This window comes from Humulus lupulus, chromosome 4, assembly GCF_963169125.1.
Source record: "Humulus lupulus chromosome 4, drHumLupu1.1, whole genome shotgun sequence".
In the NCBI taxonomy this organism is placed as follows: domain Eukaryota; kingdom Viridiplantae; phylum Streptophyta; class Magnoliopsida; order Rosales; family Cannabaceae; genus Humulus; species Humulus lupulus.
This window is the reverse complement of record NC_084796.1, coordinates 249,012,386-249,036,569: the sequence shown is the minus strand read 5'-3', so window position 1 is coordinate 249,036,569 and position 24,184 is coordinate 249,012,386. Positions and strand designations below refer to the sequence as shown.

Below are 24,184 nucleotides of genomic sequence, written 5' to 3'. Positions count from 1 at the left end.
TAAGTTGAAATTATTGAAGTGATAAGGTTTTCATAAATCAAAAGGTGAAATGATGAGATGAAAGGTGTCAAATTTTGATACAATAAGAATAAATAATTGAAAATAAAGAATTTTCATCAACCTTATCACTTTGCACGACCGTTACTTTGAAAAACAGACAGAAAATAAAACCAAAAACCATTTCTTGGCTGGTTTGAAGAAATTCTAAGGAGATCCAAGTGAAATCAAAGCCAAAGAAGTGAATTAAGCTTAGTTTTGGTATTTTTATGGTAAGTTCTTGTACTTGGAAGTTAAACCATGTTTTTGAATTTTGTTGAGAGCTTATATATGGTGTTTTATTCTTTTTAAGATATTTCTTGGTGGTTTCCAAGTGGTTTAAGGTTTAGAAAAGCTTGAAGAGATTGTTTTTGCCGAAAAGTTGCTCGGTAAGTGAAATTTTGTGTTTTATGAGGTTTTTGGGGTTCTTGGAGTACAAGCTGATTTTTGGTTATTTTATTGAGTTTATAAGAGGGTAGATATGTTTATAAATGTTTGAATAGACGTGGAGACTCATTTAATTTGGGTGATGATCTAGGAAATTATAATTTTATCAAAATCGGTATATGATAACTTTATTATGAATTATGTTGGTATTTGGGATATATGGTTATGGCATGTTATTTGATGTTGATTATTGGATGATTTTGATATTTGAGGATAGCTAAAATTAAGGGGAAACTCTCTCAAAATTTCTCTAAGTGTTTAAGATAAATCTAACGCTCGATCTAGGTGGTTTAAGGCATTTTAGGCATGATTTGGATATGAAAGTTGATATGATGTTTTGTGGGTATTTTTAAATGATAGTTCAATGTCTTACTGCCTTCATTGTGATGAGAAATCCATGCCATTGTCAAGATAAACACATCAACACCTAAGACACCACTTGTTACACGGTGAATTATATTTTGGACAGAAGGTAAGTAAAGTACTCAACTGCAACACAAGAATTATGTGTTATGTGAAAGTATGCATGGTATGAATATTTTGTGAATAAGTGGTATTAACATACATTGACACTTCATCATAAATTTGTAAGCATGACATAATAGTGATATGGTAAATTATTATATGATATAAGACCATGCATGATATTATGATGATTAATTATATGATGCCTTTGCAAGTTTTGTGCAACATAAAAGAAAGTTGTAATAAGAAGTTTAAGTTCAGTGCCACTGTTTTGAAAAGGCAATTGAAAGTGTTAATAAGTGTAAACGGAGGCCTATAGTAGGCTTATAGTGGCTGCCCAATAATTTGGGCTAGGTTTTAGTGAACCAATTATATTGTTTGCCATGTTTCCGTTTTTATTTCTCCTCCATATGAGTTATTGTTATATGTATTGACACCACAGTGTGTGGCCGCCTTAACTCTTGAGCCCGACAGGGCAACGATGGAATAAGGTTTTTAATGTGCCCTACTGTGGTGATGGCTAGCCGGAGGAGAACCCATGGGATTTTGTATTATATGTGTAACAAGCCCTGCAGGCATTGACCAATTCAAACAGTGTGCACAATATTAAGGGACCTAAAATTTAAAAAGAAGTTGTGTATGTCCATTGATATTGGGTAATCATTAGCATTGCATGCATTACTTTGCTTACTGAGCTTTAGGCTCACAATTGTCTTGTGTTGCAAGTAGAGAAAGAAATGTGTGAATGACATGAGGAGAACTGAAGCATGGTCCTGACCTTGATTTGTACATATGAACATATCGACCTTTTGTGGGTTATTTCAGTTATCAGTGAAATGTTTGTAATAAAGTGTGAAGTTATGTTTTGAAAATAAATTGGGTTATTTAATACTTATGTATAATATGTTTGAGATACACTTTATGTTTAATGTGAAATAAGTTTTCAAGTTTAAAAAAATAAAAAAAATGTTCAGACTTCCGCAGTAATAAATTATGATATAGTTTTAAAACGTAACACCTCAAATATGGTTTTAACTAAAATAAGTGAGAGTGTTACAGGTAAATCCATAAATACTCAATTTTACACCGAAATACTAGTAATCGACATTGTACTATTTTTCACTACTTAACCTATTTTGCCTTCTATATCTCACTTTCATCACTTAATTCCATGCCTTGTCCATATTTTTCATACTTTCTTATATCTTGAGCACATCAAACACCCATAAAAGACAACTCAAATGCCACAAGGTTAATAATATTGAGCATACATATAGACATCACATACACAACTTTTATACTTATACATGAAAACACTTATAAGAATATGCATATGCTCAAATTATACATATTGTATGATATGTAATGCAATGCAATGCATTCATGTGATTATTGACTATATTATATCAAAATAATGTGGGTGCTAGAGAGATACTAGTAGAGCTCAACTATAATGGGTTGAGATACTACTAGAGCCTAACTAGGTTTGGTTGAGATTTGTATTTGTAATCTTTAAACTTATTAATTATAATTTTAACATCAAATATATTTTCTAATGTTCTGTTAATCTAGGTTATGAACCTATGGACTTTCTTAACAAAAAGACAGCATCACCATCTCCAACTCCAGATGACATTGACCCACTCAACTACTATGATCCATCAGACCACCACGACAATCAAAATCAAGTCACTAGTGAAGACCCGTTTAGTTTCCCAGATGGATCAGATTTGGCAATTGGTTAAGAATTCAAGAACAAGGACGAGGTAAAAACTAAGTTGAATGATATTGCAATAAAGGATTTCTTTGAGATGGAAATTAATAAATCTACCAAGTCATTATATGTGACAAAATGTATTAAAAAGTCATGCAATTGGTAAGTGCATGAAGCAAAAGTTACCAACTCAGAGCGTTTCTCAATACGAACTTATTGTAACACTCACACTTGTTCCCTTATTGCCGAAGGTATTGCCTCCAAATGTCCTAATCATGCGTGGTAGAACAAAATTGAAAAGATTCCTATTAGTTGGCAATGGCAAAAAATGGATAAAAATGTGTCGTTTATGTGGGCAACCTGGTCACTCAAAAAAAAGACATGCCCCTTACGAGCCACAACATCTAAATTGTAATGGTTGTTGCGTATGCCTATGTTTGAATTACTATGGTTAACTTATATAATTGTATTTGAATTAATTTAAATTTTCTTGTGTTCACTTGACATGAACCTCAATTTCCATGAGTAGAAACTTTGATACATGGTTAAGCTTTGCAAAGATTGATAAATATTCCATTATAGAACTCATCTGACATGAGTAGAGCTCGACCATGGATGGTTGAGCTTTGCAAAGATTGATAGATATTTCAACATAGAGCTCTATTGATGTGAGTAGAGCTCAACTGTCAACGGTCGAGATTTGGAAGACTAATGATAATTTCATCATAGAGGTCAGCTGACATGAGTAGAGCTCGATCATGGATAGTTGAGCTTTGCGAAGATTGATAAATATTTTAGCATAAAGCTCAACTGATGTGAGTAGAGCTCAACTGTTAACGATCGAGATTTGGAAAACTAATGATAATTTCATCTTAGAGCTCAACTGACATGAGTAGAGCTCAACCATGGGTGATCGAACTTGTGACAATGTGTTTGATAAGAATAATTGAACTTAATAAATGTGACAATGTCTAGGAAAATTATGAAAATACAAATATTTTTGTACAATTAATATATTAAGTATATTGACAATTTAATTTATTAGTAAAATATTGGCATCAACATTATTGTATTCATTAAATGCGATAATTTATGTATAGTAGATAGGAGACGTGACAATGTGTTTGATAAGAATAACTGAATCTTAATAAACGTGACAATTTAGTCTAGGAAAATTATGAAAATACAAATACTTTTGTACAATTAATTTATTAAGTATATTGACAATTTTATTTATTAGTAAAATATTGGCATGAACATTATTGTATTCATTAAATGCGATAATTTATGTATAGTAGATAGGAGACATAACAATGTGTTTGATAAGAATAACTGAATCTTAATAAATGTGACAATTTATTGTATTCATTAAATGCGATAATTTATGTATAGTAGATAAGAGACGTGACAATGTGTTTGATAAGAATAACAGAATCTTAATAAATGTGACAATTTAGTCTAGGAAAATTATGAAAATACAAATATTTTTGTACAATTAATTTTTTAAGTATATTGACAATTTTATTTATTAGCAAAATATTGGCATGAACATTATTGTATTCATTAAATGCGATAATTTATGTATAGTAGATAGGAGACGTGACAATGTGTTTGATAAGAATAACTGAATCTTAATAAATGTGACAATTTAGTCTAGGAAAATTATGAAAATATAATATTTTTATACAATTAATTTATTAAGTATATTGATAATTTTATTTATAATATTGGCATGAACATTATTGTATTCATTAAATGCGATAATTTATGTATAGTAGATATGAGATGTGACAATGTGTTTGATAAGAATAACTGTTAATAAGTGTGATAATTTAGTCTAGGAAAATTATGAAAATACAAATATTTTTGTACAATTAATTTATTAAGTATATTAACAATTTTATTTATTAGTAAAATATTGGCATGGACATTATTGTATTCATTAAAAGTGATAATTTATGTATAATAGAGCTCAACTATACATGGTTGTGTTTAGTAGAACCTTTACAATATGGCTCAACTAATTTGAGTAGAACTCGACTGATATGAGTAGAGCTCAACTATACATGGTTGAGTTTTGAGAGCCTTTACTGTATGGCTCGACTGACATGAGTAGAGCTCAACTATACATGGTTGAGTTTGGTAGAACCTTTACAATATGACTCAACTAATATGAGTAGAGACCGACTAATATGAGTAGAGCTCGACTATACATGATTGAGTTTTGAGAGCCTTTATTGTATGACTCGACTCACATGAGTAGAGCTCAACTATACATGGTTGAGTTTGGTAGAACCTTTATAATATGGCTCAACTGACATGAGTAGAGCTCAATTATACATGGTTGAGTTTGGTAGAACCTTTACAATATGGCTCAACTGATATGAGTAGAACTCGATTGATATGAGTAGAGCTCGACTATACATGGTTGAGTTTTGCGAACCTTTACTATATGGCTCGACTAACATGAGTAGAGCTCAACTATACATGGTTGAGTTTGGTTGACTTCATTCATAGATTGTACATGATTCTTGTTGCTAATTTCTGTAGCTTGACCTTCATTTGTAACATCAACATTGTCACAATTGTCTTGCCTATCAGTGTCATCGGCCCAATTAATTGTACCTCCAATCTCTAACACATCAGTCAATAAGTTTTGTGACATCATCCATCTTACTTTTTACTCCTATCTTGCACTCAAAGTGTTCATTCTCCTCTAATATAGACTTCAATCGAGGAATCTTTTCGATCTGCAATAAATTAAATATCATATTTCTCAATAATAAATAACATAAAAAATTAAATATTTTACAAAATAAAACTTAATAGAAGTGTATTCTGTCATGGCACAGAGGAAGAATTTGATTGTTCATCAACATGTGATTCTGATTGTTCTTCAGAACATGTCACTGACTCTTATTCATTATGTAGCTAGTAATTAAATACAAGAGAAAGATAAAATTTTAATCAATAAAGTGAAACACATGTTAGACGAGCTCTACCTACTCCAGTTGAGAAGACCTATGAAAATTTCATTAAAATTTTGGAATCTCAACCATGTTTGGTAGAGCTCTACTTAAGCCTTGAAATCTCGACTATGTATGGTCGAGCTCTACTCACACCAGTCGAGCTCTACTCATACCAGTTGAGCTCTTTTCTACAACGAATTAGACTTTGAAAATCTCTACTATGTATGGTCGAGCTCTACTCACATCTGTAGAGCTTTACTCACACTAGTCAAGCTCTATGGTACAATTTCAATTATGTTTTGGAAATCTCTACTATTTATGGTATTTATTGACTCACACTAGTTGAGATCCATTCTGCAATTTCAATTAGACTTTGGAAATATCCACATTGTATGGTTAAGTTCTACTCTCATCAGTTGAACTCTACTCTCATCGGTTGAGCTCTACTCACATCAGTCGAGCTCTATGCTATAATTTTAATTAGACTTTGGAAATCTCCACAATATATGGTCGAGCTCTACTCACCGATCGAGCTCTATGCTATCAATTAGACTTTGGAAATCTCAACTATATATGTTCGAGCTTTATTCTATCAATTAGAGTTTGCAAATCTTGACTCAAGTTAGTCGAGCTCTAAATTGAAAGTTCATTGCATTTTTTAAAATTTCGACCATAACCACTCGAGCTCTACTTGTTTTGGTTGAGTTCTACATTTCAGACCAATATTTTTCAAATCATGCCTTTAGTGCTCTAAATTTATAGCCAATTGATTTCAATTAAATATATTATCTACTAAAAAAGTACAAGAATATAAAAAATGTATTTAACTTCATTTACCTCATTATTTGATTGAGTCGTTGTTGTGTTTGCTGGAGGTGTTGGTGACACACTAGAATTCGACAATTTTAAGCATGACTCCGGATTAGATTCGTGAATAATCAACCGTCGTTGAATCGATTGTTGTGGATCTCTAATGTTTGGCACTTTCGTCCATGCCATGGAATCCTAGAAATAGAGTGTATAAGAGTTGAGCTTGGGTAATTGGATAGTCGATCCACCTAAAAACGCTAATAGAAAGCAAATTTACATAAAATATCATTACCCAAACACTATAATAAGATCCATTTAAATATATGGGTCTAAGAAAATTGACTTGAAGTGATTATGCACCATAACTGAAATCTTCAATAAAAACAATTGTTAACATATCAATTATAAAACTAAGCTAATATGTACACTCTACATCACATATCCAATATATTTTTTTAACAAAAAAAGATAATGAAATAGTACAAATAATGTAAATTTCATTTCAAATATCAAACCATAAGCAACAGCACATATTGTATATGAGTTGAAAATCTCAATCTAATTTAATAATGTTAGTTCATTGATGTATTTTCACAAACATATGGTTTGCATTCTTTAATATCATTAAGAATATATAAAGAAAAAAACAAACTTACCCACTAATAGCAAAACTCTAGCAAAGAACAAAAATCAAAGTAGTTGTCTATCAAGTTTTTTTAATCCACTCTTAGAAACAAGTTACAATTTGTTCTTATTTAAGATTTAAAATTACATACTTTGCTTGAAGAAAAACTGAAGAAAAAAAATTGAAAAAGAAAAATAACGTGATCAAATGACGAGACAAGTTTGGACTCTTAAAAAATATCAAACTAGCTCAAATAAAGAGCACCTAGCTGAGATAGAGAGAACAGAGAGATTGCTTTGCTGGGTTGTATGAAGGGAGTATTAATATTAACCTGTAAAGTAGGGATATATTAGTAATTTTATTACTAAAGTTGTAAAAAATATATATATTTTAATCATAAAAGAGTGTTATATTGTTAAATTGTTCGGTGAAGAAGTTTATATAACTCAATACCCCCTCCCTCGCGCGCGACCCGGAAGCTAGGTGACCCGAACTTAGCCCTCACCACCATCTGACCACCCTTGGGCCACCGCACCTCGACGGTTCACACACCAAACCCAGACCAAAGCAGGTGTGATTTCTGCCTCTCTTCTCTTCTTTTCACTTTTTTATTTGTGTATTGTTGAAATAGTTTTACAATTTCATTTTGCCCTAAAGTCTAACCCCTAAATCATTCAGTTTCCTCACGTTTTCTATACCCTCCGTTTCCGACGTCTTAGAGTCGCTGCTCACGGTGGTGGATTTGTACTCTTTATGGTCGACGACGGAGACTTCTCTACTCTCCTTCAACGACTTTTGGTATTGCCCCTCGACCTCCACCATAGTTGTAAATATACATAATATTTTTAATTTTAAAACTATAGGCAGCTCTCTGTTTTGGGCTCTGCATGATACAATGATAATTCTCTCTGTAGTTTTTGATGATTTGTATGTGAGATTCATGTGTTGTGGTTGAATCAATACTATGTATCTTTATTTGGGGTGTCTCTGATTTCTGTGTGAGGGTCCTGTGTTGTGTTGGATTCGTAGATTGTGTTAGTTTTGTTTTTAGAGTGTGTTTGATTTATGGACTGTTATTTATTTTATTTTATTTTTGACTCAGATATATATTGGTTATGTTACTTGTATATTGAATCTGATATTGTAGTTAAGGTGTTTGATTAAATATTTCAAAGTAAATATATATGTATATATAAATATATATATAAGCGATTGTTGTTAGTAGTGTATGGTGTTTCTAGGGGAGTTGTTTAACAAGATTGGGAAGCAGAATGGTGGCAAGGCCTTCTTCCTAGCCCTTTACAGTTCCAAAAGTTTTGCCAAAATATTTTTAGGAAGCTAGACTGTTAGGTTTGGACTTTTCTTGAGACCAGTGGCCATTAGAGGCCTATAAGAAAGTACATGGCTGTTTTTTTTAAAAAAAAAGCATATGCACAGATTAAAATTCTAAAATACTAATTAAAAATGGTAATAAGACTATTGATTAGTAGGCTAGGCATGCACAAGTGACATCCTATGGAAGTGGATAAAATTGTGAGGGACAATAAGTTGAATGTGGACATATATGTCATGATAGATGTCATCACGAGGAATCTGACCCTTCCTTCGTAAGTAACACCTCCATTTAAAAAGATAATGAAAATAACTCAAAGAAGTAATACAAAGGTAGAATAGTGGTGATGAATGAGAGAGAAAGTACGAGTGTTGGCATTGTAACTAACTAATGGGGAAGTCTTGGCTTTATTTTGTAGCAGTGGATTACCAATCACTGCTCTAAATCCACTCTATTATGAGAATAACGTATGGGGTAGGGGAATAAAACTACTGCTCAAACGAAAAGTTTCCACATGTTGCAGTTAAAAAGAATCATGCTGGTGAATATAATCTGATTATGGTTTTATTAAAATTTTCGAATTTACCCTAGCGCCACCTCACCTCACCTCGCCTGTTCCCACACCAAACCCAGACCAGACCAGGTGTGAGTTGTTAGACGATCAAACTGAAGACAAAGAGCAGAGAAGAAGAATCCAAACTAATGATTGTGTCTATTTGGTATTATATGCATGACTATAATATCTTTACGATCTATGTTTAGATGATTAATATTTTAAGATTTATTTTGTTTACAGTTTTATAAGCCATTAATTTTGAGTGATTTATATTGTAGGTTTTAACTTGATGATATATTTTTTTTCAATTTTCTTTATTAGATTGAGGAATATGATTTATTGATTTTCAAAGTTAAATTTGACATGAATTTAAAATTTTTGAAGTTTACGAAGTAGGTTCAACGCAACCCGAACAACACTATAGATAGTAGAATTGGCTGATTAAAATGCCCTCAACCCAGTCAACCCAACCCATGTCCATCCCTAATCGCAAGCCATAATATTCTGTTATGTTTTCAGATTGACAACCATGTCGGATGCTGATTCTAATGCTGCCGCTGCCACTACTACCACTGCCGCTGCCACTACTACCACTGCCGCCACCATCGCCCAACCACCGACAGTTACCAAATCTCCAGTGAAGGAGACAAAACGCTGGGCTGATATGGAAGATGAGGAGTCAAACAACCCCGAGTCTAGTTCAAATTCAGAGATAAACATTGATAATTTGAAAATCGACGAGGACAAGAAGAAGATAAACAAGTTCCTAGATGAGCCAGAAGATTCCAATATTAAAGCTGTAAGATTGATTCATTCCCACCCCTTATTTTAATTTTGGTTTTGGACTAAAGTTAATGCTTGATTTTTTATTTGGATACAAAATTGAGGGTTTAGGAATTTGCGGCCAAGTCAGTCGATAATTTTTTTTTTCTCCTTGGGGAACAGGTTGTATCTGGGGAAACGCCTTACACTTCAGCTAAAACTTTTGAGGAATTGGAACTTAGAGAGGAGTTGCTCAAGGGCTTGTACGTGGAGATGAAGTTTCAGAAGCCCAGTAAGATCCAAGCTATTAGTTTGCCAATGATCTTGACCCCTCCGCATAAGGATTTGATTGCCCAAGCACATAATGGGTCTGGTAAGACCACTTGTTTTGTGCTTGGAATGTTAAGTCGTGTTGATCCCCAGCTCAAGGCTCCTCAAGCCATTTGCATCTGTCCCACTAGAGAGTTGGCTATTCAGGTACCAATCAAGTTATTTATTTTATATGTTTTATTATTTGTAATTGACTTGGATCTGGAAGAAAGCATTGTGTGAGCAAGTTAGCAAATTTCACAAAATTTAGTTGACAGGACAGATACATTAGTGTCATTGAGTTGTAGGCTTAGTTTCCTCACTCATTATGACCTTAGCATGCCTTCCAAAGATTGTAGAGGCCAGTGAAAGGATACAGTGTCAGTGAAACTATAGAAATTATTTTTAGGTTTTAAAGAAATTATCGGTTATCCAAATAGTGATTTGTTTTCAATGAATCATTTTCTTGGTGCCCTTTTGGTTAAACTTTGGTTATGTTTTGTTTTTATGACCAAGTAAATTTGAACGTCTTTTACCTTTGGTTGATGAAATGAATGAATGGCAGAATTTGGAAGTTCTTCTTAAAATGGGGAGGTACTCGGGAATAAGTTCGGAGTGTGCCGTTCCGATGGACAGCACAAACTATATATCCATTAACAAACGGCCACCTGTGTCGTCTCAAATAGTAATTGGGACACCTGGTACAATTAAGAAATGGATGTCTGCCAAGAAATTGGGGGTTAGTAATGTGAAGATTCTTGTTTTTGACGAGGCTGATCACATGCTCGCAGAGGTAACTAAAATCTCCGAAATAAGTTGATGTTTGATAGAGTTGAGTTTTATATGTCACTTATGCTTGATAGCTTATTTAAAATTTCCTGCAGGATGGCTTTAAAGATGATTCTTTGAGAATAAAGAAGGATATTGAGAGAAGCAGTCCTCACTGCCAGGTTTGTTGAATCTCTTAGGTTTCTCACTAGCCTTATTTAGAATGATCCTCATTTTTCGTTCATGATATCTTCTGAAACTGTTTATGCAGTTGCTTTTCAGGGGTTTCGGAATGGTGATCAACTAATATCTCACTTTGTCAGGTGCTTCTGTTTTCTGCAACTTTTAATGAAACAGTCAAGAATTTTGTTTCGAAGATAGTTAAAGATTACAACCAGCTCTTCGTGAAGAAAGAAGACTTATCTCTGGAGTCTGTCAAGCAGTACAAGGTCTTTTGTCCAGATGAGATGACCAAGATTAAAATAATTAAAGAGAGAATATTTGATCTGGGTGAAAACCTTGGACAAAGGATTATTTTTGTTCGAACACGAAACAGTGCAAGCATGCTGCATAAACAGCTTGTGGACGATGGGTATGCTGTTACGACCATCCAAGGTGCCAACACACCAGAAGAGAGAGACAAAATTGTTAAAGAGTTTAAAGATGGTTTGACTCAAGTTCTTATTTCAACTGACCTTCTTGCTCGGGGATTCGACCAACAACAGGTTCCACTCTCATGAATATACCTGTTTTCTTCTTTCTTTAAGTTAATCCTTTGGTATTGTGCCCACGAGTGCTGAATAATATTTGTCTTTGTAGATTAATTTGGTGATCAACTATGATTTGCCGATTAAGTATGATACCCAAGAACCTGATTATGAGGTTTACTTGCACCGAATTGGAAGGGCCGGTCGGTTTGGGAGGAAGGGTAAGTTTCAAACCATGTTTTGCATTAGTCATTGTTATGTTGAGTTTTTGAGAATATACCAACCAACAATTGACAGTGATTGCTGGTTTGTGTTTTGTGTTGCAGGGGCTGTATTTAACTTAATTTGTGGTGATAGAGATGAAGCAATAATGAGAAAGATCGAGCTCTACTTTCAGAGTGAAGTGACTGTGGTAAGTTTGGCTTTGATGATTGATATGTTTCTAACACAGTGTATATGTTTTCAGTCTAATTTTTTGTTTGCTACTTCTATTAATTGCAGGTTAAGAATACTGATGAAGACTTTGAAAAGGCATTGAAGCAATCGGGTCTACTTTGATTGAAATTTATATGATTATGATTATTTTTTTTACCCTTGTACGAGTATTAGACAGTCTTCCCACAACATCCCCATTGTATTTAAAAGCTTTTGTCGTTTAAAGGAAAATAAATATATACAATTGTTTTGTGGAGTTGGTGTGGCATAACGTATGCTGTGTTTTGTCTTGGGATGAGTATTGTAATTTTACAAGATGTCGTTTTTCGAAATTACATCGTTTGCACGGGTGGGATACTGTCGTTCTTGAACATATGAGCTCTACTTTTGGTCTCTAGCATAATTGCAAACATAAATTATTTTCTTGGCTGCAGTTCTGTGAATTTTAATCGAGTTATTTCACTTGATATATGACGTCGTTTTGCCAAGATATTATTTCCATATTTTTTTGGATTTTGTCTTATTATTTGTTTAGATCTTGTATTTTGATAAATTATTATTTAGACTTTATATTTTATAAAATTGTTAAAATAGAACTCAAAACACAGAGTCTAAAAATAATTTATCAAAACATAAGTTGTAAATAAATAATAAGAAAAAATTCAGAGATTATAAACCCATAGAAAAAAAGAAAAAGGAAAATGATCAATAGAAAAAAGTAGATATTTTATTTTATTATCATTATTTTCAAAGGTAGGGTTTGATGAGTAAGATATGATAGCATTAGATGTGAATAAAAAAATTTACAAAAAATAAAAAGTTTTTTTTTGTTAGTAAAAGAATAATAAGTTACTTATTTATATATAAGAATAATTGCTCATTTCTAAATTTTTATGTTATCTTCAATATGCATGAAGAAATAAGATTGAAGTAAGATATCATAAAATTGTCTCTTTTTTTCTTTTCAATTAGGACATAATTATCTAATATATTACAAATATTAATTTATACTATCAACTTTCAAAAAAAAAAAATTATTCTATCTATCTAATTATATAATGAAATCACATAATAAAATCATCTCATATTATTAAAAGAGTAAATTCTATTACAATTTCATTCCATTTTTTTAAAAGTCCTCTTCCATTTGTGTATCCATAATTTTTTTTTCTTTTTTGTAGATAGTAAGATCGAAACACAACTTATTTGTCACAATTTATTTGTTTGCGTTAAGACTAATTAATTAAAATTAAAGAGTAACTAATTTATAACAGCAATAATGCTAAAGAGAATGTGAAACCTATAAAAATTTATCTGTCTTCGTTCCCTTAAGTTCATCTTAGATTAATCCATAAATGAGTAAATCACATTGCTCATGACCTATCTAATTATGCTTTAGGTTTAGACACTAAACCAATTTGAATTGGGAATGATCATACTTGCAATGGAAACACTTTTAACCCTAAAAAAAAAAGAATGTTGCTATTTGATATCTTAAGGTACCTAACACCATATGAGGTGACACCTCATAATTGGTTAGCGATACCTCATAATACTTATTAAATTCAAATAAATAAGATCTGATATTGAATTGCACCAATAACGGTATGACATCTCCTTCTAGTGTTGGGCACCGATGGTTCACCTTAGCAATTCTTAAAAAAAAATTAATGCTAAAGAGAATGGACACCACTTATATTAATAAGAGTAATGATATGTGCACAAAAAATATGCACCCAAATATTACAGACAGTAACGTATAACTGCTTTTTAAAATAGTGGATCTCAAATATTACATAATAACATGTAATATTTAGATATATATTTTGAATGCACCTATCATTATTCTTTCTATAATACTAATTAATGTCATGATCAAAACAAAAGTATCCAATGATAGCACTCAATTTATGTTTTAAAAATAGTTGAAAAATGTTTTTTTAAGGGATAAAAAGTGTATTCTCAACTTGGACTTAAAATTAGAAAACGACAATTAATGTAGTAGATTCAAAGATATAATATTTTAATTAAAAGGTTGGGATACCTATGGTTGATACAAAACAATGGGTCCACGAAAGATTCTTTATTTCTTTGGTAAAGAGCATCGAGATCTAATCTCATTTCTTGAAAAAATCAATGTGTAATAGCGACAAAACATGTACACCCCTCTCACGCTCACTGTATTAATAAATAAAATTAAAAAGAATAGATGTTTTATTCATAATCATAAAAGGGTTTATTTGTATTTTATGATTTGACAAATTATTTATTTTATAAAATAGTTAAAATAGAACACTAAATTCAATTTTGATGAAGAAAAAATTAAATATAACAATAGAGTTTTTTTAGTAGAATAATTTTATTTTTGTTATGAATTGTTAGTTTGATAAATTATTTATGATTTTAGTTGAGAAAACATTAATCAAAATCGAATTTATGGTACTATTTTAACAATTTTATAAAATATAAAATTCAAAAAATAATTTATCAAAACACAAAATACAAACAAATAATAAAAAAAAACCCATATCCTTCGTAAAATGACTCACTTTGGCCATTGGTAATTCGCCAAGATTTGCCTGGAGTTGAAAATTTACGAAAATGCCCCTATGCCCGAAGATCAGTTGATTGATAGCTCTATAAATTAAGAGCCAGCTCCATTTCTTTCCCCAATACAAACGGAAACTGTAAACCATTCCTGTCCACGCAGAAGAGGCTTCTCCATCGGTTACGGTAGCTGCCTATGTATCAGAAGGGCCGACTCTTTAACCGAAGATCTCGAAGCTTTTCCAGGAGCCGAATCGCCATTGAAGGATCTTAGTTATTCTATTATCTTCATCACATTTTCGGATTATTCACCTTTTCAATTCTGATTTGACAATGGCTGCTCATGACAATGGTAGAGTTCCATTGCAATTACTCCTTTTGTTTTTGTTTTTTTTGTTGAAGTTTTAATGTGATTGTTGTTTTTGATTCTGATTCTGATTCTTTTTTTTTGGTGGTGTGAATGAAGCTAAAATGTTGGAACAAGAGCGTGAGATTCAGAAGAATTACTGGATGGAGCACTCGGCGGATCTGACGGTGGAGGCTATGATGCTCGATTCGAAGGCTTCCGATCTCGATAAAGAAGAACGACCAGAGGTGTGTAATGTTTTAACATTTCTCACTCTAATGTAATTAAAATCAAAATGTTTGAATGTTAGTTATTATAATTATGTGTATATAGGTATTGTCTCTGTTGCCACCGTATGAGGGGAAATCAGTGGTTGAGTTAGGAGCTGGAATCGGTCGTTTTACTGGCGAATTGGCTCAGAAGGCTGGCCATCTTCTTGCTATGGATTTCATTGAGAGTGCCATAAAGAAGGTAACCAAATATTTGATTTAATATACGGTATATACCAATATACAAGTTGGCTGGAAATTAAACATATTTGTGGGGTTTTCGTTTGATTTGTTTACTTGTGTTAATGTAGAATGAGGACATTAATGGGCACTACAAGAATGTTGAGTTTAGATGTGCTGATGTGACATCCTCAGATCTTAATATACCTGAAGGATCTGTGGATTTGATTTTCTCAAATTGGCTTCTCATGTATTTGTCAGATGAAGAGGTAATTGTTGGATTATATAAGTGTACTAAAGAACTTCAAAATGTTAAAAGCTTACTATTCTCACATATTTATTGCTAGCACCAACGCTTTTAATTTTCTTTTTTGGCATTATGGCTTTTGTGTTCAACTACTTAATAGCTTTGTCTCAAGAAGATTTTATAGTTATTCTATTTGAAATGGTCAGTGTGCAGGCTCTCTCAATTGAGGATCTGTTCCTGAAACTTTCTTTCCCTGTAATGTATTGCAGGTTGAAAATTTGGCAGAAAAGATGGTAAAATGGTTGAAGGTTGGTGGGTTCATATTTTTTAGGGAATCTTGTTTCCACCAATCTGGTGACTCCAAGCGGAAATACAACCCAACCCATTACAGGGAACCTAGATTCTATACCAAGGTTTGCCTTCTGATTGAGTTATCAAACATGCTCCAAGAAACTGCTTTAACTTTGGGTACATGAACATAGCTACTATATTTCATACTCCTGTTTCTGAAGTCTTATTAGAGATAACAAGATATTACTCTGTCATATGTCAATATTTGATTACAGTAACTGAAATGCCTGAGGTAAAATAGTTTACTTGTTGAGAAAAAGAATCACTGATAGTCCTCCTGGCTGAAGGATATTTTTCATTACCCTATTCTTCTTACTGTAATTTTTAAGTTGTCTGATCACAGAACTTTGTGGTTTTAATTATTGAGCTAATTCTGTCATTCATTTCATGAATTTTTTTTTTTGGTTTTGTTTTGTTTTTTATTTAATATATGTATTTTTCCATGCTATTCCAGGTTTTTAAAGAATGCCAAACTCGTGATGAATCTGGAAATTCCTTTGAATTGTCTCTTGTTGGCTGCAAATGTATTGGTGCTTATGTGCGAAACAAAAAGAATCAAAATCAGGTAATATACTTAACAAGATTAAATCTCTCAGTGCTGCTACTTTTTTAGTTAAATAAGCTGACTGATAATTTTTTGCATAATGCAGATCTGTTGGACATGGCAGAAAGTCAATTCACAAGAGGATAGAGGGTTTCAGCAGTTTTTAGATACTGTTCAGTATAAATGCAGTGGCATATTGCGTTATGAGCGTGTGTTTGGCTCGGGTTATGTGAGCACTGGAGGAATTGGTAATACTTTATCATTAAACTGTTCTTGACTTGTATGATTGAGAAACTAAATATTTGAATTACAACACAATGTGCCATATATTTTTCAGTAATACGCAATAACTGAATATATGCAATTGTTTTCATATTAAAGCCGTAACTTAAGAATTTGAATTGTTTGTTGTAGGCAATAAATTTGAATTCTAAAAGATTCAAGCACGATATTTTTATTTGCATTGTTTGTTGTTGGCAACATTTCTTTTGTTGATCATTTCCCCGTAAATGTTTTTCCGAAAATTTTTTTTTGCTGAAATTTGTTTCACTGGTGATCTCTAGAATCTTGTAGACAGTTCATTATTTAAAAAAAATACAGTATAAATAATGGGACACCAGATTAGGAAAAAAAAAAGAAAAGAAAAATAAAGATAGGATATTACCAATTCATGCAGAATTGTATCTTTATGATAAGTATGTGTGTCTGTAACTTTCATCCACATTATAGCTTTATGATAAGTGACAACAGTCATTATTTAGTTACAGGATTTATCCTTTGTGGATTCTTCAAATTTACTCTCTTCTAACAATATTTGGATTGCCTTTGCAGAAACGACCAAGGAATTTGTGGCAAAGTTAGACCTTAAGCCTGGTCAGAGGGTTCTAGATGTTGGCTGTGGAATTGGAGGGGGAGACTTCTATATGGCTGAAAACTTTGATGTTGAAGTTGTTGGCATTGACCTCTCTGTAAATATGGTTTCCCTTGCTCTTGAACGTGCCATTGGGCTTAACTGCTCTGTTGAATTTGAAGTTGCTGATTGCACAACAAAGACATATCCTGATAACTCATTCGATGTGATATACAGCCGGGACACCATATTGCACATTCAAGTAAGGCAGTCTTTTTGTCTGTTTTCAGCTACGATGCTTGCTTTCAACTCATGAGTTTTGAATTTCTGCCTGGCATATTCTATTCTAGTTTTTTTTTAATAATATTTATTGACTAAAAGCCAGACATTTACTTTTTCTTTTAGGTTAGTCTTTGTAGGTATTTTTGTTAGTAATTTCTTTAGGACATTAAAGCCATGCTAAAGTGTCTACACAAATGCTTGTTCTTGTTGCCTTTATCATATCTTGACATTCAATTTCTATTAATGTACAATATTTTAACATATGCAGGACAAACCTGCATTGTTCAGGTCATTCTACAAGTGGTTAAAACCAGGAGGAAAGGTTCTCATAAGTGATTATTGCAAGAGTGCAGGAACCCCAACTACAGAATTTTCAAATTATATTAAGCAAAGAGGATACGATCTCCATGATGTAGAAGAATACGGCCAAGTATGTCGAAATATTTACTCTTTAACGCCCTTTAGATGTTTCTTCCAATTTCCTGTACTTAACTAAGTTCTTTTGCGTTTGTAATAAATTCAGATGCTTAGGAATGCTGGTTTTAAGGAAGTCATTGCAGAAGACCGTACCGAACAGGTTTGACATACAATCCATTCGACGTCTTTATTTACAACCATGTTTTGGTTTATTCTTAATTTTTTTAAAAAAATTGTGTTTCAGTTCTTACAAGTTCTGCAACGGGAATTAGATGTACTTGAAAAAGGAAAGGACGAATTCATCAACGACTTCTCTGAAGTGAGCTTGCCCCCCTCATTTGTTACACCTCATTTAAAAATCTGTCTTTGTATATGCATATTAATATACTCATATTCTTGTAGGAGGACTATAATGATATAGTTGGTGGATGGAAAGCAAAGCTGATCAGGAGTTCATCTGGTGAGCAAACGTGGGGATTGTTTATTGCCAAGAAAAATGAAGAGTGAAGTTCGATAAGGCAGGCGCTAAATTTAGTGACAATGGTATGTTTATGTTTCTGGTAGTGAATTTCTATTGTGTTCTTTTAATAATGAAGACCACTTTGATGGACTTCTGTAATTTCCCGGCAGTAGCTTCCTACCTTTGAAGTGCTTGTGTCTTGTTTCAAGATTTTCATTATTATTATTATTATTATTATTATTATTATTACCATTGTATTCTACTTTTATGATATTGAAACATGAGATTTGGAACAAAGTACTTTTGTTGTCTCAAAATGCTTGTTGTTTCATGTTTTGACAAAACACCCACTTCAAGAGTAATAATATATGCGAACATAATTTAATACCAAAACATTATACATTTCTAAGTGGCAAGTCATTTTAACTTAGAGTAAATGTGATACATAATTGTGTGGATTGTTTTGTTGGGTAAATTATGTGAGCACATATCATATTACTCATTTTGTAAAGAGCAGTAGTTGGATGCTCTTTCTGATAAGATTGTTTGGCGTGATTAGTAATGGGTGGGTAGAAATATGATGACAACTTTAATTTTATAAAAATATAAATAAAATATAGATATTCATATATCACATATATTTGTGTAAAATATTAAAAAATATAAAAATAGTCACTAATAGTATAAATAATTTTAACAATTATAAATACATTAGGCGTTTATGCATTCTAAATATAATGTATATTGATATCTTTATAGTAATAGTAATGATATATTATTATATAAATAAAATAATATTTAACATTCACACCTAGGACATCACTATCAAAAAGACAAAGTCAACATAATATTATATATAAAAATATTATAATAAAATAAGAACTATTATAAAATTTAAAGTGTATGTTGGATGGATCATGAATGTCCTTCTATTGCATTACTTTTATTTAATTTCATGAGTTTGGACAATGAGCAAGCACCACATCTATGTAAACTTTTCCCTTTATCAAACACCCCCTAACAATTTTTAGGGCGTGGTACTATACTATACAATATTTGTAGCTACTAGCTACATTCATTCTCTTGGATATATATATATATATTTATATAAATATATATTCTTTTTTCATGGAGATATAATTCACTATACAAACTAAAAAACATCATAAACAAAATCACTTCAAAATATCTACATTTTTCCTGGATCTGACAGCAATTGGTGAAGCAGAGAGACTATTCTTCATTATCTGCTCATGAGGAACCAGCAGAAGATCACTCTTCTGATTACTTTCTTTTGCTTCTATACATTTCTCAGGTGAAGAACCGAACATCTGAACTATTAAGCTTCCACCTACACCACCATAAACCCATTAGGTTTACATTAGTATAGAAGCAATCTCTCTCCTTTGCAAGAAAAAAAAAATCTTGCTTTCTCTTAACTTCTAAGTTAGATTGACTTGTGTTATGTCAATCATTAGAAAAATCTATATACTGCTGAATGTTACTAACTATAATGAAATTTTGTAACATGCCAAATTTAGACTAGAATTCTCCCCTTGTATTGGTTGTAATCTCCTTGTAATAAATTGATTTTTGTAGCCACACATTATACTCGGAAATAATCTTAGTGATTCATTCCATTTCTGAATTTTTAGTAACTAAAAATAATTGAAGATAAGAAATCTTTACCAAGGACTAGAGTAGCTCCAAGCCATCCAAGTGTACCCCACCTTTCACCGAGAAGAAACCAAGCAAAACCAGCACCCCAAACTGGCTCGAGACCATATATTATGGCCGTTTCTGTTGCAGAAACATCACGCATGGCTGAAAACTGAAGAGAAAATGAACCTCCATGAGAAACTAGATTGAGAAGAAAGGGTAGGAAGTACATCAAGTTTTTTTCAACTAGAGAAAGTGTGTTGGGAATTATGGGGTTCTTAAAACCAGAATGCTATTTTTAACGCGTCAAGGATTATGGAGTAACCTATGTTCTTATAAATAGTTGTGCAAGACCGAAAAAACGATGGCTGGTATCTAAAAGTAACAAGAATCATGAGGCTTCATCTAAAAACCAATTGGTTATTAGTGGAATTACACATGTTCTTATTAATGACTCAATATTCTTACACGTATTCTATGTGGGACACAATAGTCTAATATCCCCCCTCAAGATTGTGGCGATTTTTCGCTCACCAATCTTGAATCACCTAATCACAAGTGTCCCATTTTTTTTTCAGCTCGCTTATTTTTTTGGATCTCAAGTGTCTTTTTGCACTATGCGGATCTCTTGCGGCTTGACTCACTCTTTTGGATCGGTGTAGATCGAATGCCCGCTAGGGAATTGGCTCTTGATACCATAACAAGAATCACGAGGCTCCATCTAAAAACCAATTGGTTATTAGTGGAGTTACACATGTTCTTATTAATGACTCAATATTCTTACACGTATTCCATGTGGGACACAATAGTCTAATAAAAAGTATTACAGGATCTAGAGCAAAGTCCAATATATATAGCTTCTTAACTAAGCATGTAAGTATAACTTTGCATGCATGTATGTGCAAGTATATAGAAGTCTGTTTAGTTGAAGAAGGGTGATAAAAAAAAGAGTATAGAGAGGAGTGAAACTTGATTAGGTACAATCCAAACATGAGTAGAAACAAGATATCCTATAATCAGCAAGAAATAAGGAGCAGTACCTCAATAATAGAGCAAATTCCAGTAGAAAATACACCAGTATAAATTGCAGGTATCCATGGGAATGTAGCAATCCATTCCCATAACTCTGTCCATGTCCATATTGTCTGGTTACGATTTTGATCACCATCAAACCACCCTCCAAGGAGTACCCACATGGTAGACAACAGAGCAAGAACAGAAGCCTAAACGAAAAAAATATTAAAAACTGTTGAGATGCACAAAATTACAAGGCTAAAGACATTGACCGTTTGGTGTATGAGACTAGGATTGGGATTAGGATTTGGGGTTATTACTCCTTCCATGTTTGTTATTAACTTGGGAGTAGGTTAAATAATCCTAATTTCCAAAATAGCTCCATTTATGTAAGATTATTTATCTCGACCCTATGAAATTATTTATCCAACACTCAAAAGTGGGGAATACACCTTCAATTACAATCTCCAATGCTATTAATATTTGATTAATTTATATGGATAATAGTGTTTATCCTATCTAATACAACACTAAATACAAGATAGTATTAATTTTAGGGTAGATAACCATTTGGTACCTTGTGTTTTTGCAAAGTATCATTTTGGTACCCTGTGTTTATAATAATATTCATTTGGTACCCACTATTTTGAAATCGTATATATTTGATATCTTGTATTTTAAAATCATACATATTTGGTACCCTAAACTCAAATTTAATTAATTAAATTTTATCAATTTAATCAATTATATAAGGTCCAAATTTAAATTTAATTACATATAGCTAATGACAGTTTGATAATATTGACAAAATTTTATCTATAAAATCTGAGTGTAGGGTATCAAATATACATAATTTTAAAATGTAGGGTACTATATGAGCATTATTGAAAATAGAGGGTACCAAAGTGATACTTTGCAAAAATATAAGGTACCAAATGAGTAAATTCCTTTAATTTTATCCTAGTCCTTTCTAATACATTTCAGTCCAATTCAATAATCATATCCAATTCAGCATACCAAAGAGGTTTGAAGGGTAGTAGGTGTTTCATTACCTCACAACCAATGAGTGCCAAAAAGTTCTCCTTCTTTGTGCATCGAGAGATATGTTCAGTTCGAAGCATGTGAATCCCAAAGAAAATTGCACTCAGAAAGTTGAGAAGATCGCCAATCTGCAACAAAAATACCATAATCTATTTTCTTCTAATTCGTCAAAAGCAGCATCATCAACACAAGTTGATCTTGAAAAACTTGTAGGTGCTTACATTGGGAGGGGATCCTCCACATTCGAGTACAGTGACTCCAATTGCAGACATAAGAACTCCAAACCATGTTCTTGCAGGTATAAATGATCCTAGCATACCATCAAGCAAAGGCACAGCAATAACCTGTTGAAATAGACTACTTATAATGCTTCTGCTTACACATACATACAAGTCAGTATATACTAATCCTAGATGCATTGTCTGTTCAAAGTTTTATCAACTTACTGTGACCAGAGATATGAATGAAGCACGACCAGCTTCAGATGTAAGCAGTCCAATTGCTTCAATGAAGTATGCTAGACTCAACCAGAACCCCAGCTCTATCCCTGCATTTCTGGTATGATCGTCACGCCGAGCTCGCCAGACAAATGGCAAGAACGGGATTGCTGACACGATGAATCGCACTGCAGAGAAGGCTGCTGGGTCCATGGTTGCTTCGGCGCCTTTAACAACCATAATGTCACTTGCTGCATGTTCAAATCAGAGAGCATTTCTCATAAAGTTTGGCAAAATAACCTTTTCTTTTACAGTTACTCTACATGATAACCTTGTTTTGATAATTTTGTGCAAAATTATCTTTCAAACACCACCAACATACTTCGATAGTCTGGATTCCAAACAGAAAAAATGCCATTTTATAAAGTATTCTTATAAAATGGTTTATTCTCACCAATTACATTATATGTTATTACACGAGTCATTAACTAGCATACAAAGAAATAAGAAAGAAGAAAAACATGTCCATTTTATTCTTTAAAGTGGCTGAGGGGTACTAAAACTTCATGTTCTTCTCCAGCTTATAACTTTCTTTAGCAGGTTTTGATTTGATTTATTATTAGTTAAGTATCACAGATCACTTAAGCTTCACTAGATTTTGTACTGATCATACAATTAAAAGTATCTATGATTGAATCTCTCAAAATCCTATCAAGTCAAAACAGAAAACTCAGTAAGAAAAGAATGTCCTTACCATAAACAATTGTGATAACATTGAGCAATATTATACTCCTGATCTTCTTGGACTTGGATCCAAACAAAACCTTTCGCCAATGAAGTTGTTTTTTCCTGGAAACTGAGCGATCCCATTTTATATTGGAACCATTTTCTCTGTTGGAACTTTTACTACTCTGCATAAACGACACAGTGATCTCACTACTAGTTTTCCTTTCGATCTCGAAAGATTTCTTGGGCTTTTCATGTCTGAAACAAACTCTTTGAGAAGTAGAACAAAACGCAGAAGAAGAGTGGTTTGGAATATTGGCGTTGAAGAAAATGGACTCTTTTCTACATGTTTTTGAAAATGGGGAAGCCATAAACGATAGTATGTGTGTGTGTGTTTGAGAAGAAGACCTTGTTAATAGCCAATTATATTTTTTATTATATTATATATTAGAGTGGGATTTTTGGGACCATGGAAATGAAAATGGAAAGAAATATCACGAGTGGTAGTTAGTAGTTACCCGGAAAACACATGTGGCACGTGTGATAATATATATTAAATTTATTTGGGAATATGACTTATTTTTTTGTTAGGATTTATAGTTTTTTTTTGACCATGTGTTTTGTCTCATTATTTGTTTGGATCTTGTGTTTTGACAAATTATTTTTTGGAGCCTGTGTTTTCTAAAATAGTTCAAATAGACCCCTAAACCTGATTTTGATCAAAGTTTTTTGAACTAAAATTACAAATAATTCATCAAACTAACAACTCAAAACAAAAATACAGACATTCTGCCTACGAATTGTGTTGTTATATTCAATTTTTTGTTCATCAAAATCAGGTTTAGGGGCTTATTTGAACCATTTTACAAAACACATGG

The 24,184-nt window shown here is 32.5% G+C and overlaps 3 protein-coding genes across 5 annotated transcripts; 2 read left to right on the top strand and 1 right to left on the bottom strand.

Annotated features, from left to right (window-relative positions):
- The first annotated feature begins 7,479 nt into the window (after positions 1–7,479).
- On the top strand, positions 7,480–12,369 carry LOC133831657 (DEAD-box ATP-dependent RNA helicase 38-like). 2 transcript variants are annotated; one of them, XM_062262030.1, is made up of 10 exons: positions 7,480–7,637; positions 7,745–7,864; positions 9,475–9,754; positions 9,901–10,194; positions 10,592–10,819; positions 10,911–10,976; positions 11,118–11,519; positions 11,614–11,722; positions 11,828–11,913; positions 12,003–12,369. In XM_062262030.1, exons 3-10 carry the CDS (start codon positions 9,485–9,487, stop codon positions 12,057–12,059), a joined length of 1,512 nt encoding a protein of 503 aa, XP_062118014.1. In that variant the 5' UTR covers positions 7,480–7,637; positions 7,745–7,864; positions 9,475–9,484; the 3' UTR covers positions 12,060–12,369. The 2 variants fall into 2 exon arrangements, with proteins under 2 accessions (XP_062118014.1, XP_062118015.1); XM_062262031.1 differs by having other exon boundaries at positions 7,491–7,637; positions 7,786–7,864.
- A 2,234-nt stretch (positions 12,370–14,603) lies between these two features.
- Positions 14,604–18,746, top strand: LOC133831658 (phosphoethanolamine N-methyltransferase 2-like). The gene is made up of 12 exons (XM_062262032.1): positions 14,604–14,835; positions 14,950–15,077; positions 15,163–15,300; positions 15,410–15,547; positions 15,795–15,938; positions 16,331–16,441; positions 16,527–16,668; positions 17,252–17,532; positions 17,821–17,982; positions 18,076–18,129; positions 18,214–18,288; positions 18,372–18,746. The coding sequence occupies exons 1-12, from the start codon at positions 14,817–14,819 to the stop codon at positions 18,474–18,476; spliced, it is 1,497 nt and encodes a 498-aa protein (XP_062118016.1). The 5' UTR covers positions 14,604–14,816; the 3' UTR covers positions 18,477–18,746.
- A 594-nt stretch (positions 18,747–19,340) lies between these two features.
- Positions 19,341–23,727, bottom strand: LOC133831656 (uncharacterized). Of its 2 annotated transcripts, none has more exons than XM_062262028.1 (7): positions 23,335–23,727; positions 22,590–22,831; positions 22,365–22,487; positions 22,155–22,292; positions 21,129–21,311; positions 20,119–20,260; positions 19,341–19,780 (listed from the first exon to the last, which is right to left on the bottom strand). In XM_062262028.1, the coding sequence occupies exons 1-7, from the start codon at positions 23,675–23,677 to the stop codon at positions 19,605–19,607; spliced, it is 1,347 nt and encodes a 448-aa protein (XP_062118012.1). In that variant the 5' UTR covers positions 23,678–23,727; the 3' UTR covers positions 19,341–19,604. The 2 variants fall into 2 exon arrangements, with proteins under 2 accessions (XP_062118012.1, XP_062118013.1); XM_062262029.1 differs by having other exon boundaries at positions 22,155–22,271; positions 23,335–23,726.
- Positions 23,728–24,184: the final 457 nt, after the last annotated feature.